Here is a 12,403-nt window from a genome sequence, read left to right as displayed (position 1 = left end):
AGATACAAAAACGATAAGTAATATAGTAATCGTCTATAAATTTAAGAGAGACTGCAAGAAACACAAACAAAAAATCTCTTAAATTTAGAAACTGTTTTGTGTTGTAGCTGTTTAGAATCAGTTGGATGTAAGTCTTTAGTGTAGTTGAGAAGCGTAATATTTTATAAGACGGCTGGAGTGAAATGAACACGAAAGCATTCACTCAGAACATGTTTGGTGAAAGATGAACGCATTCGTGTTCATTCATTCAAGTTGCCGATAGTCATTTCTTGCCCCATGACCAGAGTGCAACAACTATTGCAAAGATTAAAATAAAATGATCGAAAAATGAGATACCATGAGTGTAGCTCTACTCTTGCAACAACAAACAAGTCAACTTTCTTTCACCCGGGAAGTGAGTACTAACCACAGCCGTATCTGACGGGGCAGCAGATACCCTCCTCGAAGATGGGTTCGCATCTTGGTACCTTGAGAGTGCACTCCTGCATGACACAAGCAGTGTGGTTCCTGATGCAGTAACACAACTCGCAAGGTTTGGCTGGATTTCCAGGAACCTGCGAGGAAATTTGTTTATTTAAAATGTGTTTATTTGATGCAATATGGAGGAGGAAGAATAAAGGTGATTGTTGTAGGCGTAGACACGTACATAAGCCGATGTATTAACACACACAGGTAAGCTGACACTGAGGTACACATACACTCACATACGCACATAAATAAGCACACAATCAATTAGCTGAGTATATACACTCCTCCACAATTAATAAAATTCGAAGTCTTGATGAAACATGATACCATTAACAATAAATCTGAACTAAGACTTGCTTGCATACAGTTAACATCCCTGGCGTGAGAACACTGACTCCCTCATATCCAGCAGACAGGTTACGGAATGCACACCTTACCCCAGCCGGAGCAGATGAGAAAGGGAGGGCAGGTGAAGAGGAAGGAGAAAGAGAGAGAGAGGGGGGGGGGAAGAGGAAGTTGGACGGGGGACTGACCTGGACGCCGTCGGGATAGTAGCTTCCTTCGATGGTACAGCCGTGTTCCGTCACGGTGGCCAGGTCGGTGATGGTATCTCCGCTACCGCTGATGATGCTGCTGCTGCTGCTGATGCTAGGAGGAGAGGTGGTGGTGGTGGTCATCTGCATCACTTGTAGGTTCACTGGCACTGTCACGACAGCAAATAGCATAGTTAGACAAGTGGCGCTTTAAAGAAACGGATCTAGTATCTAAGGGAAAGATGCAATGAGAGGGAATTAGATATGATCCAAAGAAGGGGAGTCTCAAAATCCCTTCACCGACATAAAGGCATCTGAAAAATATCACCGTTACACTTCAGAATATATAGAGACTTTTTATACTACGAAAATGAAGTTCATCCCACGTCCCAAGGGGAGAAAACCACAAAATTTAAAAAAAAGAAAAGTCCTTTAATGGAAATGATACTATTACGCAATACTTAAACTTGGTGTGAGAGGACCGTAGATATACTGAATAAACAACACTTAATACAGTCAATACCATTTAATATTAACCAGTGAATATTAAGTTAAACACGACATCGTGTAGTATTAACTGGGAGTCAATATAAGCTCTCTAAGGTGATAGCAGAAAGACATAAAGCAAACAATATTTTATTTATACGACGTTTCACCCATTGGGGTGAAACGTACCTGCCTACTTCCCACATTTATTCTCTCCCTCACTCAGCCAAACACCCACCACCCTTCTTTCTTCCCTCCTTCACCCCTCCCTCCCTCCCTCATCCGCATTGAGACACGCGCGGACATCGACACTTCCTCCCCGGAACTACCTATTACGGCTCACAGTCTAAGCTCACTGTAGGCACGCTATAAGACGTATAGAGTTATAAGAGAAGCAGGAAGTGTGTGTGTGTGTGTGTGTGTGTGTGTGTGTGTGTGTGTGTGTGTGTGTGTGTGTGTGTGTGTGTGTGTGTGTGTGTGTGTGTGTGTGTGTGCGTGTGTGTGTGTGTGTAATTACAACAATTACAAATAAACGAGACTGGACGTGCATGAGGCAATGTATTATTTACAACAGTTAAACGAAGTTAAGCTCAATACTTGATTAAATGAATTTCCAAATTATAGGATGAAGGACAATTTATGTGTAGCAAGAATCAAGTCGCCTTCAAACAGCATGGACACGACGATGATAATTGTGATGATGATGGCAATTATAATAATTGAAATAACCAAAACATAGTCTGAAGAAAATTAACCAACGAAAAGCAAATGGAAATATGAGGTTTGTCTTAAATGACAATGATAGAGCCAGATGAAAGCACTGAAGGTTATGAGAGCAATAAGAGTCACCTCTTGCCTCGTTGTTGAAGAGTAGCAACGCTCAGTGTAATGTTGGTTGTGACCACATGATTGTAGAGTGGTTGATATAAGGTGGCCAGTGATCTCTGTCAGGTTCCCACATTACTGCTAGTGGCGGCCACCTCCCAGCCCTCCTCCACCAGGCTGGAGGCCACGGCTACCTCCCAGCCTTCCTCCACCAGGCTGGAGGCCACGGCTACCTCCCAGCCTTCCTCCACCAGGCTGGAGACCACGGCTACCTCCCAGCCTTCCTCCACCATGTTGGAGGCCACGGCTACCTACCTACCAGCCCTCAACCAAGCTGGAGGCCACGGCTACCTCCTGTGACAGCTCCTGACATATATGTTAACTAACCTTGTGGACAGGTGATCACGGGGCAGCATTGATTAGAACTCTTCTCTACCGTACAATCTTGACCAATGGGCTTGCTGAAGGGACACACCTGGGACAGGGAAGATGAGTGTACTTAGTACAGCTGCTGACACTTAAACCTCTCAAATGCAATGACAGAGATAATCTGGATTATCTAAACTGGAGCATGCATCAGAAATTCACTAATGAGTGACTGGGATATCTGGATATTCTAACACGATGTGAAACACAAAATCCTCTAATTAATGACAGGGATACCTGGAATATCTAAATTGAAGTACATGTATACGTAAGAAATACTTTAATCAATGACAGGGATCCCTGGAGTTTCTAAACAGAACACTAGAAGGATGCCGCCATGTGCAGAATACCGGAAGGATATTTAATATACCTTCTAATGACGTATATAAATTAATACAATTAGCTAAATAAATCTAAAAATGTCCCAATGAAAATTTATCGTGCCTTTTAATATTTAAATGGACAAATACAAAAATAGTTTTCACGAAACCATAAAAAAATTCTCTTCATTGTATATTACAAAAACTGTGACTTATATTATTATATCTGTTAACTCTTCCAAAGATAAAATATTCTGTCACAAATAATATTCAAAACACACCAGATAATATAACTAACAATTTTTAGTTATGTTTAAGTAGTATATTACGTCAAGGTAGCAGTATATTACGTCAAGGTAGCAGTATATTACGTCAAGGTAGCAGTATATTACGTCAAGGTAGCAGTATATTACGTCAAGGTAGCAGTATATTACGTCAAGGTAGCAGTATATTACGTCAAGGTAGCAGTATATTACGTCAAGGTAGCAGTATATTACGTCAAGGTAGCAGTATATTACGTCAAGGTAGCAGTATATTACGTCAAGGTAGCAGTATATTACGTCAAGGTAGCAGTATATTACGTCAAGGTAGCAGTATATTACGTCAAGGTAGCAGTATATTACGTCAAGGTAGTAGTATATTACGTCAAGGTAGTAGTATATTACGTCAAGGTAGCAGTATATTACGTCAAGGTAGCAGTATATTACGTCAAGGTAGCAGTATATTACGTCAAGGTAGTAGTATATTACGTCAAGGTAGCAGTATATTACGTCAAGGTAGTAGTATATTACGTCAAGGTAGCAGTATATTACGTCAAGGTAGCAGTATATTACGTCAAGGTAGCAGTATATTACGTCAAGGTAGCAGTATACTACGTCAAGGTAGCAGTATATTACGTCAAGGTAGCAGTATATTACGTCAAGGTAGCAGTATATTACGTCAAGGTAGCAGTATATTACGTCAAGGTAGCAGTATATTACGTCAAGGTAGCAGTATATTACGTCAAGGTAGCAGTATATTACGTCAAGGTAGTAGTATATTACGTCAAGGTAGTAGTATATTACGTCAAGGTAGCAGTATATTACGTCAAGGTAGCAGTATATTACGTCAAGGTAGTAGTATATTACGTCAAGGTAGCAGTATATTACGTCAAGGTAGCAGTATATTACGTAAAGGTAGCAGTATATTACGTCAAGGTAGCAGTATATACGTAAAGACAGCGGTAAATATTTACGTTAAGGGAGTACATGATCGTAGAGTTGTAGCATCTACAGGTGACGCTGAAGTATTTAGCTTTAAGAGCGCAGTAAGTACTTATACTGAGGGAGCAGCAAGAACTTACCTTAAGGTAGCACATGAGCATGGAGTTGTGACAGGTGCAGTTCAGGCAGGGCTCGTTGGTGACGATCCTGTCACCCTCGTTGTAGTGGCTGAACTGGTAGTAACAACCTGGTGGTGCAACAACAACACAGACGTCGTGTAAATAATGTTACCTCTTTAAGGAATATACTGAAGACTAAATTTTCATTAGCTGACGAATCCAACGGTACGAGGGTTCGTGAAGAAACCATACCACGGGTGGAGTTTAAACCGCGGTCAGAGAGTCTCAAACTCCAGACCTTCGTGTGACCCAGTGGCTAACGCGACGGTTTGGAAAGTTCGTGAAGATTTTGGGAATTTCGTAGTATTCGTGAGGATACGTAGAATGTTGATTCGAAAAGATAAACAGCGAGAGAGAGAGGAAAAAAAGGGACAGAGACAGAGGGAGGGAGGGAGAGAGAGAGAGAGAGAGAGAGAGAGAGAGAGAGAGAGAGAGAGAGAGAGAGAGAGAGAGAGAGAGAGAGAGAGAGAGAGAGAGAGAGAGAGAGAGAGAGAGAATTAAATTACAGTCCGTCCCTACTGTTCAGTCTTTTATCACATAGTGCAGTGCTTCATGGCACATAAAAATTAGCTGGAACCAGGAATGTTGGCGCAAACCAGCTGACATATTTACAGATGACATTTATCACGGGAGTCTAATGTACGAAAGAGCATATAATTTTCCCTATAACATTAACTCTGAGGTAGTTTTTCTATGCTGTGTTGTCTCATTACTTACAAAGAACATATTATGTTTCGCATAACTGTGAGACACTTCTCTTGTTTCTGGTTGTTGCTTCGTTACCTACAAAGAACAGATAATATTCACCATAACACTGAGTGCTGTGTGTGTTGTCTCATTACCAAGTCGGAGAGTGGTGTGCCAGGTTGTATAATTAACTAGGAGAGAGAGAGAGAGAGAGAGAGACAGAGAGAGGCGGGACAGCCTGCACTCAGAGAGTTGTGTTTGCTTACAGTTGGTCACCTTCCTTACTTTTTACCCTGAGACTATATGAGGAAAGGCCAGCCAGCAGGTTTTCAAAGATTCGTGACAGCCTCGGGTCATTTCCTCTGCACGGTGTAATGAAGATGAGCAGATGGAGCTTTGTCAACAAAAAACGAAACTGTCAAAATGACTGCTGTGTAACTCGTGCCACTTCAGTATTGCTAGCAGTTCGTCATTTGTATCGCGTGTCCGCAGTGGCCGCCCCTAAGCTTCTGACTGTTTAAACCGGCATGACTGGTTTCTGGCTTCTTGGACCTGATCATGCCTAATGTTCAAGATGTATATTCATTTTGTTTCCACTAACTCCTCTGCTAGTTTGTTACACAAGTTATGCCACCCTGGGACAACTAAGGACATAAATGGAAATAAGTCACTTTGTCTTGACTTGTTTTTGATTACCCTGGGTAATTTACACTATGTTTGATAATTGTATTTATGTGTACCTGTGCCTAAATAAACTTGCTTACCTACAAGTGCTTCTTGACATCCCTGCGACTCATCTGTGGTGATGTTTAAGGAGTATCTCTCTCTCTCTCTCTCTCTCTCTCTCTCTCTATCTATCTCTTTCTCTCTCTCTCTCTCTCTCTCTCTCTCTCTCTCTCTCTCTCTCTCTCTCTCTCTCTCTCTCTCTCTCTCTCTCTCTCTCTCTCTCTCTCTCTCTCTCTCTATCTCTATCTGAAATTAAAAGGAAAGATTAAATACCAATATGTGCTTCATGTGCAGTAAAATGGGAATTTAACAACAGCTGGTGAGAGGGGAGTGATGGCTGGGGTGGGTGGGGGGTTAGGATTTGGTGGGGGTTGTGGTCGCTGCTGGGTTGTGGTGGGAGTGGGATAGTGGTTGGAATGATAGTGGGGTGATGGTTGGTGTAGTGATGGTTGGTGTAGTGATGGTTGGTGTAGTGATGGTTGGTGTAGTGATGGTTGGTGTAGTGATGGTTGGTGTAGTGATGGTTGGTGTAGTGATGGTTGAGATAAAATTTATTACGACTTGATAGCCTATAAGAATATTACTATCATATACGTACATGTGACAGCGTGTATGAAGATTGTATAAGTATATAAACATTAGAATTTCGGATCTAATATCTCTTCATATGCGTGTAGATTCCCGTACAAAATACAACGTGAAATGAATTTCACGTAAGAAATATCAAAGAAGTAATGTAATCGAATGAATCTATTGTTCCTTCGTGCAGTTTCTGATCCTCTACCACTGTTACATATATAAATATGAGAAGAAAAGAGACAAGCATGTGTAGTTATTCAAACAAAAGCGGCCTCTCCAGCCGGACACAACGCCCCATGTACCTCTCATCCTGGCACTTATACACCATTATATCTAAGAGAGACTCACTTAGTGAACTAAAGTGTCTTTCTCTGGTTTTCTTTACCGTGTCGGATCACCTTTCAGGTGGGGTTTTAATCTTCTTAATAGCACCATTTTGTAGGGGCGACTAGTGAAGTGGGAATGGCCGCCATTACTGCTTGCATAATACTGCCCTGCTAGTTAAGGGTTAGAGAGAGAGAGAGAGAGAGAGAGAGAGAGAGAGAGAGAGAGAGAGAGAGAGAGAGAGAGAGAGAGAGAGAGAGAGAGAGAGAGAGACAGACAGACAGACAGAAAGAGGTAGTGAGGAAAGGAGGGAGAGAAGTAGAGAGGAAGGAGTGCCCAGTCATTTAGTGTGCACACCCATACAACGCATACGTAACATTTACAAATTACCTGATAATTCTTCTCTCTCACATTCTCTCTCCTTCTCCCCTTCTCTCCCATCCTCTCTTCTTCTCCCCTCCCTCTCATTCTCTTTTTCTCTCCCTCCCTCCCATCCTCTCTGCTCCCCCTCTCTCTCCCTTCTCCAAAACTCAATATTCCTCCCCGTGTTATCAATGGTCAATAAAACGCTTGAAGGGACTTTTATTACAGTTAACGTCTTGTTCACCGTAGATAACATCTTCGTCACGTGTCGAATTTTCCTACGCTGCATCTTCTTATGGAACGAAGTGTTCATATTTGTATTATATATTATGAAAAATTCCTGGTAGGTAGTTTTTCTGCTATTTTCATATGATAAATGTTATAATGATTCCACGGGTGGTAATGCTGTGATGACCTGATGAATACCTCCTTACGAGGCTCATCAAGATCCCATTGAAGTTTTTTGATTACTTCTGATCTTGAAAACACAGTATCGCTAAATTTTTTATATGCTATTAAAACCTGAGTTCACGTTGTGTTATCGTGGGGGTCAATATGCCATTTAGAACAAGCATAAACATGCCTAAGTCATTTATTCCTGGGAATACTTGAGAGGCGGCAGTTTTGGCTAGCTTATGGTTGGAAGGCAGTGGCAGGAGACGATATCTAAGTGGCAGTGTCAAAATTGCAGTGTTGCAGGTGGTGAATCAATGGTAGTGCGATGGAGTGGTGGGAGTGCTGATATGAAAACACTTCTAAGCAACCCTGATACCTTGAAAGCAATGGGACCAGATAATATCTCTCCTTGGGTTCTCAGAGAGGAAACTGGAGTACTCTGTAAATCACTAGCTAAAATCTTTAACAAACCAACATTACTCCGGTATATTAGAAAAGCGATAGACATGTATGGTTAAACTAAAGACAGTTACTGGCATGCACGGCATGACAGGCTATGGAGAAGATAATGAAGAGAAAATTGGTGGAGTACCTGGTAAGGAGCAAAGTGGTGGAAGCAGGATCCATACGTAACTTTGAGAATAGGTACCTGGAGTCTACCTGGAGGTTATTCCGGGGATCAACGCCCCCGTGGCCCGGTTCACGACCAGGCCTCCCGGTGGATCAGGGTCTGATCAACCAGGCTGTTACTGCTGGCTGCACGCAGCCCAACGTACGAACCACAGCCCGGCTGATCCAGCACTGATTTTAGGCATTACTAATGGTATAGTAAGACTCATAAAGCCAGGAGAGATAGTTAACCCAATAGCGACCAATTTGAGAGGAGAGGTCCAGGAGGTGAGACCCGACCCCTGCAAGCACACCACACACACACACACACACACACACACACACACACACACACACACACACACACACACACACACACATACACAGCTGTCATGATACAAGTCACTGACTGACTTCCAGCAAAGGTCTTTACAGTCTCTCCAGTCCTAACTCCTCAATAACCCTTACACTCACTAGTCCTCACCTCTCATCCTCACTCAAGCCTGCAGTCCCTTCATGCTGGGGTGGGGGGGAGGCGCACCTATCGACTGTCCAAGTGTTGTCCACACTCATATGAGAGAGTGAGAGAGAGAGAGTGAGAGAGAGAGAGAGAGAGAGAGAGAGAGAGAGAGAGAGAGAGAGAGAGAGAGAGAGAGAGAGAGAGAGAGAGAGAGAGAGAGAGAGAGAGAGAGAGAGAGAGAGAGAGAGAGAGAGAGAGAGAGAGAGCATCATCTCAGAATATCGAAGCAGAAATCTTCCTTCCATCACTTGCAGACAGACATTAAGAAACACGCTGGTCATTATCTAATTGTGTTCACTCCACGTTGTTCATCACACGGTAGCTAATGTTCAACTACCACCCCTGCTAATTACCCTCTTGCTTGATTAATGGCAATTACAGGAAATTGATTTTATGACTAATGCCTCCTTGAGGGCGAGTGTGATTAGTAGTGGTGGTGGTAGTGGCGGTGGTTGTAAATACGGTGCTAGTGGTGGTGGTTGTAAATACGGTGCTAGTGGTGATGGTGGTTGTAAATACGGTGCTAGTGATGGTGGTAGTGGCGGTGATTGTAAATACGGTGCTAGTGGTGATGGTGGTAGTGGCGGTGATTGTAAATACGGTACTAGTGGTGATGGTGGTAGTGGCGGTGATTTGTAAATACGGTGCTAATGGTGATGGTGGTAGTGGCGGTGATTGTAAATACGGTGCTAGTGGTGATGGTGGTAGTGGCGGTGATTTGTAAATACGGTACTAGTGGTGATGGTGGTAGTGGCGGTGATTGTAAATACGGTGCTAGTGGTGATGGTGGTAGTGGCGGTGATTGTAAATACGGTACTAGTGGTGATGGTGGTAGTGGCGGTGATTTGTAAATACGGTGCTTCTGATGGTGGTAGTGGCGGTGATTGTAAATACGGTGCTAGTGGTGATGGTGGTAGTGGCGGTGATTGTAAATACAGTGCTTTTGATGGTGATAGTGGCGGTGATTGTAAATACGGTGCTAGTGGTGATGGTTGTAGTGGCGGTGGTTGCAAATGAGGTAGTAGTGGATTCCTTGGATCAAGAGCCCTTCACCAGCATCAAGGCGCCTATTCCCCCCATAAATGGGCAAAAGGAAAGAGTCGATGCAAACACACATAGCCAGGAGCTATGACTCCACATACAGGTGAGCACACACACACACACACACACACCTCAGTTATCCGCGGTAATTAAACTGACCTCGCCAAATTTATAATAACTAATTAACTTTTTTTATACATGTCTCCCTCTCAATAGTATAATAGAAAACGTTAATTGCTGTTCCGTATTTCTTCGTCCAGTTATTAACAATTCCTTTTGTTCTTGAATTTAAACGTTCACCTTAACAAACATTAATAACAGATCTTTATTACCGCGTTAGTAAAGCTTTTAATATTGATGAGGCGGTAGGAAAGACTACTTTTATTAAGCCAAAATCCACACTCACATCGTCATACTGTATATATTCTTAGTATTTCTCTCACTAGAGAAGCAGTGTATATACAAAGAGGGATATGTATCTCAGTATACACAACACTTGGAGCCTTCTTTAACACCTATATTAGGTATTAAAGTATTCTTGGCTAGTAAAGGTGAATTCTTCCTAGGACAGGTGTCAAGGATATTTCTCGTAACCCAGTTGATGTCAGTCATTCCAAGGAGCCCCGTCTGTCATACCTTAGCAGGGATGACTGTGACCCTGGGTATGCTCGTAGCATCCTGGTACCCATGCCCACCACACACAGCTATAATACAATGTAAAATATCTCTTAAGTGATCAAGCAACCCTGACAGAGAGAGAGAGAGAGAGAGAGAGAGAGAGAGCATGGGTTTTAACAAGATCTCATTATCTGTGTGGTAAGCAGTGTATCGTCAGCAGGGTAGTCAGACTAACTAGTCATGGTATTCACCCTCGGGCACGGTGAATAACTAGTCTTTATTGGCAATGTAAATAATGACCACAGTGAATAACGAGTCTTCGCTGACATGAATCATCACTGGTACGATGCAAAGTGGCGTAAAGAAAAGGTGATAAAGAGATGTAAGATAAAGAGGGGGGTGTGAAGAAATGTGGAGTAAAGGAGATGAATGTGGGATGTCTTTTATTTTTTAATAATAAATATGAATACACTAGCAGTGTGCTGCTTCCCTGTTCTATAAGAGAGTTACACAGCGGAACAAAAGCTATGTTTTCCTGTCATATTCCATCACTCAGGATGATACTAATACAAGGTGTTGAAATGTGTCAACCTGAGCTGGGAAGACTTCAACAGGGCAATGATAATATCGTCAAGTATTCCAGCAAAGAGTTCATCAGCTACGGCAACAGAGCTGGAGTTACTATCACTTAGGGACTGTCATCTCTCAGGACGGCCTGTCCCATCAGAGGAGGACGCAAAGCTTTCGTAGGAAGGCTGGAGTTGTGAGGATGACATACCAGAGTGTAGAGGCGGGAATGCTGAGAGTGGTTACATGAGCCTACTGGCCAGAGGAGGGGGTGAATGAGGGAGAGGGGTGAAGGAGGGGGACGAGGAGTGAAGAAGGGGGAGGAGTGAAGGAATGGTAGGAGGGGTGAAAGAGTAGGAGAAAATGTGTGACAGTGTAGGGGAGAGAGAGAGAAAGACAGAAATAAACACTGCGTAACAGACATAAACAACTATCTTAAAGATATAAAAAATATGCGCTTTTATACGGACCGTAAAAAAATAAAAGACAATCTGTGGTTAGTGCGTAAGTTCGACGACCCGTGCTGGTGTGACACAAACATCGTCCTTATTTGTCATGGCTGGATGAGAAGTGTGGGCGTGGGTAGGCGGGTGTGAGTGAGTGGATGGATGGATAGATGAATGAGTGGGTGGGTGGGTGGATGGGTAAGTGGGTGGATGTTGAGTGGGTAGATGGGTGAGTGTGTTGATGGATGGGGAGTCAAGCGTTGGTGGAAGGGGTTGTGGATGAGGGATGGGGGTTTTGGGTTGAACTTGGGAGTCAAGCGTTGGTGGAAGGGGTTGTGGATGAGGGATGGGGGTTTTGGGTTGAACTTGGGAGTTGTCTAAGCTTAACAGTTGACAATATTTGTTACTGAGAGTTTGTAGGATTGTATGACTGTTCGGGGTTAACAGTATATGAAATTGGAGATTTATTGTCTTGTAAGATTGTAGGGGTTTAAAGACCTTGAATTGTGGGTTTATAGGATTGTAGAGATTTGAAAGAGTTTAAGGTTATAGATTTTTTAAAGTGTTTGACACTGTGGAAGTGTGAGGTTATACAGGGGATTTGTAAAGGTTTGAAAACGCTTGGATTGTGGGTTTATGGGACTGCAGGGGTTTGAGAGGGCTTGGGATGGAGATTCTTAGGGACTCACCTCCGTCAGTAGCCAAGGCAGCATCCTGGGGACCGTTGTGTCTGAAGAGAGGACCGATCATCCCTTCTCCAGGAGAAATGAAAACATTGTATTAATAACAACGTCTACATGCACACCTTTACACACACACACACACACGCACGTTATATTAAAAAGAATTAATGTTAAATTTATATAAAAGTATGATATATTAATAGACTAAGTTTTTTCTTACAACCATTTAATTGGAGATGCATCCACGAACACAGTCAGGTAATTAAACTGATTAATCAGCTACTCCATCAACATGTCACCCAATCATTAATTCAACCAAGTGACCAATTAATACATCAATTACCCCCAGCCCATTAAATTACAAATCAATAAGTTTATCAGCCAATTTGTCAATTATCCAGTTAA

At 42.6% G+C, this 12,403-nt stretch overlaps 1 protein-coding gene across 1 annotated transcript in view; it reads right to left on the bottom strand.

Annotated features, from left to right (window-relative positions):
- tnc (tenectin) overlaps positions 1 to 12,403 on the bottom strand; it is a 192,435-nt gene that overhangs the window by 19,735 nt on the left and 160,297 nt on the right. Inside the window, exons 5-9 of the mRNA XM_070094802.1 lie at positions 12,005 to 12,067; positions 4,401 to 4,507; positions 2,700 to 2,787; positions 1,002 to 1,171; positions 407 to 554 (exon numbers count right to left, since the gene is read on the bottom strand). Of these exons, the coding sequence (XP_069950903.1) occupies positions 407 to 554; positions 1,002 to 1,171; positions 2,700 to 2,787; positions 4,401 to 4,507; positions 12,005 to 12,067 (576 nt within the window). The remainder of the gene's footprint in view (positions 1 to 406; positions 555 to 1,001; positions 1,172 to 2,699; positions 2,788 to 4,400; positions 4,508 to 12,004; positions 12,068 to 12,403) is intronic.

Source organism: Cherax quadricarinatus, chromosome 48 (genome assembly GCF_038502225.1).
Source record: "Cherax quadricarinatus isolate ZL_2023a chromosome 48, ASM3850222v1, whole genome shotgun sequence".
Classification (NCBI taxonomy): Eukaryota; Metazoa; Arthropoda; class Malacostraca; order Decapoda; family Parastacidae; genus Cherax; species Cherax quadricarinatus.
This window is presented reverse-complemented; position numbering and strand designations above follow the sequence as displayed.